Below are 8,635 nucleotides of genomic sequence, written 5' to 3'. Positions count from 1 at the left end.
CTGTCTAATGAGCCGGTCCTTGTGCCACCTCTCTAATCAGAAAAGAGATAGGTACAAAATGTTCTTATAAAGTTATTATAAATCATTCTTTTTTATCAAAAAAATTAAGTCACTGCCCTCTATAGTTTTGTCCAGGTCCAAGATGATTTCATTCAGGAGGGGTAATTGTGCAAGAGAGCTCTCTGAGTGCTGAATTAAAGGTGCTCTTGTGCTGTGCAAAGCGGCCTTCTGCTCAATAGATTACTTATTTATAGTATATTTTCTCAGGTTTAGAGCAATTTGTTGGAAGAATGCAAGATTTTCGATTTTACCCAGTGGCACTTACAAACAGGTAAGGAACCTTCATTTTTGTAAGAAACAGGAGTGTGGTGAGAAAGAATAGATAGCAATATGCTTATTTCCCAAAGTCTTGTGATTTTCTGACATCTACTTTAGATGATGTAGTTTACCAAACCTTATTTTAAAGATGACTTTTAATCTAAAAAGTCTTGAGTTAAAATAAAGTCAACAACTTAATGTGGTTTTCTTTTGAATAATATAGCTAATATATGTAATATATATGTAGTGGAACCCCACACTCAGTAATAAATGGGTGCTTTCCTTGTTATTGTTGTCCCTGTTACAACCTGACTTAAGTGTTCTTGCAGAGAGTAGATCCAGTTGCTAGATTTCAGTGCTTATAAACTATCTAGGTTTTATCATTATATCATAATTCTGACATAATAGCGTGTCCTGATAAGCTTAGTTCTGCTGGATGAGATTTGCCAAGCTTTCACAGAGCTCCATGTAAACTGTGGGGCAAGGAAGGGAGCATAGTGAGCCGGTCCAGTTTAGACCACTTTAATGCTAGTGATCCAAGTGAAGAGGACAGGCACTCCCAGCTGGTCAGCATGCTGGCTTCATGGCTGTGAACTTGGCTTCCATGCTTAGCAGTTCCTTTCCTCTGGTTTCAGCTTCCCCATGGTATCAGATGTCCGTGTCAGGTATTCCTGATGCTCTCCCCCACCCCACACACACACTCTTACCCTGATGTGCTATTGTCTTAACTGTTCATTGCTTTCTATATTAGATTGTCACCATAAGATAAGCCACCAGTGACTTTGCTAGCTCAGCTAACATAGCCCTGGGCAATTGCTTTGACTTCCTTCATCCCTAAGGCCAAATTAGGTTTCCACTGCAATTTCTGTTGCCCTCCAGCCTCCCTTCCTAGCATATTACAAAGAAATGTTACCTTTGTTATCTAGCTCATGCTGGATTAATCTAGTCAATTCAAGCTGGCCAGGAGTCGTCAGGTCCTATTTGTCTGTGTGGTGCTTCTGGGTAGGCTACATGCAATGACACTTGTGACTGCAGACCTTAAGGCTACTTACTGATAGTCTTTCAATAAGATATAGAGCAGTTTCCTAGGAGCTCAACTGTCTGCAGGACAATATGATGAGCTGAGCTTCTGTGAATTTAAAGTATTAATATGAATCTGAATTCCAAGTTATTTGAAAATCCTGTTGGTTGTATTCTTTCAGAGCAGTGCTTGTCAAATCCTATGAACTACGGTCAGTGAAATGAATAAAGTTTAAAAATTGAAATTTAAGGTGTTTTACAAAGTGTTGTTTACAAAGGCTTTGTAGATGTAGTTTTATATCCACAAATAACTTGGTTCAAAATGTTTATCTGGGATAAACTGCGTATGAAAGTCTTGCCTGCCATCAATTTAAGTCTAAGGCTATCTAAAAGGTCCTGTAGCTTTGGGTTCTGAAGAATTCATAGTGGCATCTATCAGGTATTTATTTGCTTAAGAAGTATACAAAAATTATATTCTTACTGATAAAGTAGGAAAATGGGAAAAGTAAGAGGTTTTTAATTTAAAAATTCAGTGTCTTCTAGGCTCACAAAATTCTTCTTTTACACCAGAGATGAACAGATACAGGTTTAGGTAACCTGCTCATGTCATTCATATATCTATCTGCTTGCCTACCTACCTATCTGTGTATCTGTATTTCAGTTGATGCCAGAGGGAACTTAAGTGACTTAATGGCTTTGACATGGGTTGTAAGAGGCAACCAGAGTGATCAGACTGGAGCAGCTAAAAAAGTGGGCATTTGTATTAAAGTTAGTTGAAAGTGAAAGTATTTATATCCAGGTTTTCTAAGGTACAATGTGATATTGCTCAGCCTAGTCTTTTTGGAGGATTTGAGTGCAAACATTCGACTCATCTGTGGTTACAGGCAATACGCTGAGGCTATGGTATGCCTAAGAGCAGGTTCAGATCAGTGATTGGAGTCAGAACGTGATGCTATAATAAAATGTTAAGAGTTTTTCTCCTTGCATCTAAGGCAGGATTCGTTCCCCCTAGCTTTAAGCGTCCCAACAGGGAGCTCATTTCCCTTGGCTCCATATGTGTCTGTGGAGCAATGAAAGCAATTCCAGAATGCTTCTTCACAGACACCTTCCGAGATTGCTGGCTGCTTACCATCGATTGCATAGGGATGCTGGGTGGCCTAATTCCTACCTGATTGCCCCATTTGTGTGAGATGAAACCAGGCCTTTAGGGCTTCTACTATAATCTAAACTGAACTTTGTTTAATCTGTGAGCCTAGAGACACAAAATGGCACTTGTCCTTTTTTATCATATATTTAATTATTTTTGTATATGCTGTGACAGAGACATTTTGGAAGTATTCTCTGGAAAATTTCCTCACCTCCATACCCAATCTGAGTGCCGCTGTCCTGGAAGTCATCCTCGAGTGCACCCATTGATACAGAGGTACTGCATCCCTAATGGTGCAGATGATACCACTAATGACAGAGTACTGAGGTTGGATGCAGATGCCCATCCTCTGTATTACATCAATGATGATGACATTGGGACCACCTGGATTTCATCTGTGTTTGCTAATACTGCAGATCTGGATCATGGTGTTTCTATCACAATAGATCTACAAAATGGACAGTATCAGGTAATGAGAAAATTACATTTGCTGTTTATTAAATCAAAACTAGGAAAATATTTTGTTGACATTGCATTACAATTTTGAGGAAATTCAAACCTTAAGCTTTAAGATATTATCCTTAGGGGACCAAGAAGAAAGTGTCCTTTATCAGCATGAAACAACGCAAAAAACAACAGAACGCATTATGGTTCTTATGATTCTCTTTCGATGTGTTCTGTTGTAACAAGCAGTAATCTAGAATAGTTAAACCAGAGCGGATATGCTGTGTGAAAACACCAGTATTTAGAAACTGGTTACTCTCTTTTAACTCCACTTTTGTAAATTTCAAATTCAATTTTAATTTTTATTAAGACTTGAGGTGCTTGTTTTATACCTTCTGGTAGAAAGCTGACTGCAGTCAAATGTAATTGAACATACTGTGTCACACTGACATATCAGAGGGGATTTCTGTTTTGTAGATGTTCTGGAGATGGTAGTTTAGCCTCCTGAAGAACATGGGAGGAGAAAAGTATAAGCAGGAAAAGTTCCTGAAGAGGCCAGATGGTACCTAACACTTCACTGCACTGTTGAAGAGTTTCAGGATGTCTTGGAAGGAGGAACATTATCAGCAGTGGGGCTACATTCACAAAGGGGGATCTACCAAGCTTCCATATATTCCTGCTAGCTTTTTTTTTCTTTCTTTCTTTAATGGTGAGAAGGGAAAGAAGGTAGTGACAGATTTTGACTACGTAATTAAGAATCAGTCCTTTAGTTAAAAGGGAGTTCAAATGTCTGTGAAGTTCTGAGACTTGGCTTGGTTGACACACATACATTTCTACGTAAGCAGTATGCTGGGGGAAGTGCTCTTTAATACAACACAGGATATTTGATGAGATTCCAAGATAAAAATAGGGATATTCCATAAAAAAAAAATAAAAAAAAAATGACCTGTTACGAGACAAACTACTCATCAAATATTTGGCAACACAAAGCTATGCCCTTCATTTTTTGCCAAAATAATATTACTATAACAAATCATGGACTTTTTTCCTACATTTAGAAAAATGTAGACCATTTTTCAAATAGTCTTCAAGAAACAGTGGAGTTCTGGTGCAACAGTTTAGTTGTGTAATAATGTCTGAGAGATCAAAGAGCTTGTTTAACAAAAAAAAAAAAAATCTTTGTTTTTAATTGGGAATGTGTGGACTGAGATATTGGTTCTTTTTCTGTCTTTGAGTGATGAAGCAGACTATACTGTCACATTGAAAAAAAAAAAGTTTATATTATCATTGTTTAACATGTTGGCCATCAAGATAAGTTTATAAATTTATTATATTCTTGTAGGTATTCTATATTATACTGCAGTTCTTTAGCCCACACCCTGAAGCAATAAGAATTGAAAGGAAAAAAAGAGATGATCTGAACTGGGAAGACTGGCAGTATTTTGCTAAAAATTGCAGTGTTTTTGGAATGGATAACAATGGATCTTTGGAGGAACCAGACTCTGTCAACTGTCTCCAGCTTCCTAGGTATGAGTGGGTATTATCTGCATAACACAGATGCTTTGAACAGTTAACATTGTGGCACGATTCATTTGTATGTCCCAATGAGGCAGAACCTTTTAATTTGGTATACTCATGTATTATGGGCTGCTGAGTATATAAAAGGTCCCAAATCTGACCTTTTGATTAAGATTGCCAAAGGTCATCTATCATTTTTACCAGATTTCAGACATTGAAGAATGTGACACAATTGATTCCTCTGTTATTTTTGAGCTAGACTTCTGAAATTTTACATGCTTGTGTGTTGGAACGCTATTGTCAGTAGAATTAGAGAACATTGAGATGAAGAGTGAAAGAAGGTACTGGTACAGCAGATTGTTTAAAACAATCTAGTGAATGTGAAAGTATTCCTTCTGATCTCTAAGAGTGTAACTTATTCTGAAGCTTAGAAGCGAGGCCAAACTTAAGTACAAAAGCTAATCATTCAGCATTACTGCTAATCATGCAAAACATGTAAGAAATGGGTTGAAAATTGTATCTTGATGCTTTCTAATCTTTCAAAGCAAAAACCAAAATAAAACTGGGGCAAAAAGGATCATTAGCTTTTAGAAACATGTTGCAAGCCTTTTTACTAGACACTATATGCAAATTTTAAAATATAGAATATATACAATATGCGTTTCATAAATTTAGCATATAACATAATATATAGGTAATATGTATTATCATTTTACATGCACACATGTATGTATGTACATATATATATATACACACACATATATATGTGTATATATATTCAAATGCACCATCCCTTGCCTAGTTTCAGGTGTCAGTCAGTGTTAGGCTTGTTTAGTACTTGTCTGGAAATCAGTCAGAAAATAAAGTACTAGGTGCTGTAGGCATTTTGATTTTTTTTTTTGTTTCATTTTTGCTACCCTCCTAAGACTTTTCAGGCATCAGCATCTTTGTTCTTCAGGAGTTGAGCATTCTGAGGAGAGGAGCATAAGGTCATCTGAGTTACATCAGTTTTCAGTAAAGGACTTTGAAATTTATTGCTGATCCTTGGAGCAGAGGGTAGAGAAGGGAAATCTCTAAAGTCAGCCAGACATTTTTTTGATAAATAACTCAAATGAGGTGTAATGCCCTTTTCAGCCCAGAAATGTGTATTTGTATATTTTCTAAAATCCCACCACAATTGCCCTATCAGAGGCTTGAGTCTCTGCTTAGTCTGAATATTGACTGACCCTTGGTTTAGGATCTCCTTTGTTTTCCTGGTTTCCTGAGAAGCTGCGTGTAGATGCCCTAAGATCTTGACAACCTGCTTATCCTAGGTCCTGTCACCCTTACAGTCCTTTTGCTGTTCCTTCTGGTGCTTCCATACCCAGATGGTGTCATTCATCTGCCATTCATACCCATCTTAGCGTTCCGATTTACAGCTCTATATGTCATGGAAGAAAAATACTTTATTTAACTTTCTGTGGAGAGGAGGAGAGGACAGTATCCCCCAGAGAAACATATAGATATATTCCACTGAGATTTTTGCAAAGCACTGATCTGGATAGGGGCACAATAAATTCAAATATCCTTCATGAAGACAGAGGAGTGTGACTCAGCAGACCTAGTCTAACTATGAATCTCATCTTTCAAAAGCTCAGAGATATTTTGAAGTGAGAAGAATAACAGTTTTTGAATGCTGTATGTCAGGTGCCAGGTGATATTGTGGGATGCCTATTTTTAATGAGCACAAGTGGGTGTGCAAATAAGCAGGCATTCTTGCCTCTTGCAGAGACAAGTTCTACTCATAGCTAAACTCTGCCTAGTGAATATACCAATGTGAGATATGATTCATACCAAACTGTGCAAAAGTGCCGTTTATATATACTTGTTTACTCAGCCTTTGCGTGAATTCTCAGAACTGTCCTTCCCCTTCTTGGGCTTAAATATACAGTTTTACTCTCAATCCTGCTGCATTCCATTAAATTCTCTTGCACTCCACTCACTGGAAGGTGGCTTGTGTTTCTAACTCTGCACGTGCATTGAATGAGATGATACAGTCCAGTGACTCTGGAATTCAAAGTATAATTGTTTCTGTATGGTTTTTGTATGTGTTTAGGAGGTGTATAATTAACAATATGGGCATATTAGTTGTTAGTTGTCGGAATGATTTTCTTACGTAGTTCAAGTGTAGTACGTGTTTCTCAAAGACACTGTGTTAAACTTTTTGAAAACTTAGTGCAGATTACACTGTATCAGTCACACTTTATTCATATTTTGAAGTTGCTTCTTAGAGGCCTTACTTGTAATTCAAAAGTAAGGGTCTGGAGAAGAACATGGCAAATTGTGGAAGAACAGACATATAAAGGACATTTCCCAAGCTTGAATTCTGGTGACTTTCATAAGAATTTTCCCCAGAAACCACAAAAAAACTAGGTACAGTTAAGTGGAGACCTTGTCTGAGAAAAGGGTATTAAGAGATAGAATCTGTAAGATATGTGATATTTTTATTTTCATTTGTCTTTTTGTCTATTTGAACAGCTTTACACCATATTCTCGTGGTAATCTAACTTTTAGTGTTCTTACCCCGGAACCAAATCATCGACCTGGTTACAATGATTTTTACAATACTCCACCTCTCCAAGAGTTTGTAAAAGCTACACAAGTGAGGATTCATCTCCATGGCCAATATCATACTAATGAGTCTTGGGTAAATTTTAGGCATAGATACTACGGAGTTAATGAAGTTACAGTCAGCGGAAGGTAGGTGTTATGGAACTCTTCCCCCACCCGTCACTGCCTACAACTAATACAGCTGTGCAAAGTAGATAATGAACTGCCTAAAATTTAATTAAGTTGTTCTGCTTTTACATTTATGAATGAGAAGGGAATTTTGTCTGAAGCCATGTGTCAAGTTTGAGATTATTTGTGTACTGTTTTTTGTTTTGTTTTGTTTTTTTTTAAAACATTTGCTCACGTTATTTTAAAATTAATTATACTTATTACACAAATCTGTCAAAAGTCATAATTTCCTTGGAACCGATGCCTCTAAACAAAGGCTTATGATAGAAGCCATGGCTTGTGCTGTACTTCAGTAGCTCTTCCAAGTTCCATTATAGATTCCCAGACATGGCAATTTTTAACAGTCTTAATGCAGAACTCATTCTTTTAGTTGTAATCTTCCATTTAAAACTGGGCAGCTGTCAGTAGAGGTGTTACATTATCTGTGACTGACAACTTTATTGTATATAAGTGTGTTGACATGTGAAAGGACTAATTATGCCTTGTAAATAATATGCAATTTTGTCAATGAAATAGTTTCCAAGAAACATATGGTGCAGATTTTTGTTAATAAGTACTATTCCTGAAATTATTTTGGTAGCTGAGATCTCCTTTTGAGAGAAAGCACCCCATTAGAGGTCACGTTTACCTTAAAATTTTCTACACTGTTAATGTTTTAATTATTAAGTGTGTTATTATAATGCTTTTACTGAAATAGCTACAAGCTTGGTGACTATGTAACAGTAAAATAATTTCAGTTGTAGTTTGCAAAACTATAGCAAGTGTCCAGAAGAGCAGCCCTTCAGGCAGAGTGGGATGGCTCATTGCATATTAAGTAATACTCTATAAAGATTTTATTTTAGTAAGAAATGGACATTTTAACTGAGATCAGAATGGGTTAAAAGAGATTATGCTTGATACAGAATTTTTTTAAAACTATAGCCACCCTGTAAGGCTTAACATTGATGAATAATTGCCATTTATTTAATATAGTTTTACATGTTAGTGTTATATACTGAAATATAGTTTTCACTACATATTGTATAAGGTAAAAGTAGCTCTACTACATGCTGCTTTTATTTTCTTGGATAGCAATCATTGATACTTAAAAGTATGTTGAGTTAAGTAGTCTTTTGTAGGTTATGGTGTTTAAGAACATTCTCTTTGGTAGTGTGTGTTTATACTTAATAAAGAACCAGACTATGTAATACACCAAATTGTCTTTGTGACCATGTTATATATGGTTGGACGGGTGTGTTTCCATGTTTAATTTTTTCTTCACTACCTATTATTCTTTCAGGTGTAATTGCCATGGTCATGCTGATAATTGCGACACAGCTATGGAACCGTATAGGTGCCTGTGCGTCAAGGAAAGCTATACAGAAGGAAATAATGTTAGTCTCTCCTTTGTCTATCTATGTCACCTATGAA

The 8,635-nt window shown here is 36.5% G+C and overlaps 1 protein-coding gene across 1 annotated transcript in view; it reads left to right on the top strand.

The window, feature by feature from the left end:
* Positions 1–267: 267 nt before the first annotated feature.
* The window catches only part of USH2A (usherin), a gene marked incomplete at both ends in the record, with an annotated part of 53,998 nt that continues 45,630 nt past the window's right edge, over positions 268–8,635 (top strand). The window contains 5 exons of the mRNA XM_010169326.1: positions 268–331; positions 2,660–2,954; positions 4,272–4,456; positions 6,965–7,186; positions 8,505–8,598. Of these exons, the coding sequence (XP_010167628.1) occupies positions 268–331; positions 2,660–2,954; positions 4,272–4,456; positions 6,965–7,186; positions 8,505–8,598 (860 nt within the window). The remainder of the gene's footprint in view (positions 332–2,659; positions 2,955–4,271; positions 4,457–6,964; positions 7,187–8,504; positions 8,599–8,635) is intronic.

Source organism: Antrostomus carolinensis, unplaced genomic scaffold (genome assembly GCF_000700745.2).
Source record: "Antrostomus carolinensis isolate BGI_N321 unplaced genomic scaffold, ASM70074v2 scaffold6496, whole genome shotgun sequence".
NCBI classification, from domain to species: domain Eukaryota; kingdom Metazoa; phylum Chordata; class Aves; order Caprimulgiformes; family Caprimulgidae; genus Antrostomus; species Antrostomus carolinensis.
This window is presented reverse-complemented; position numbering and strand designations above follow the sequence as displayed.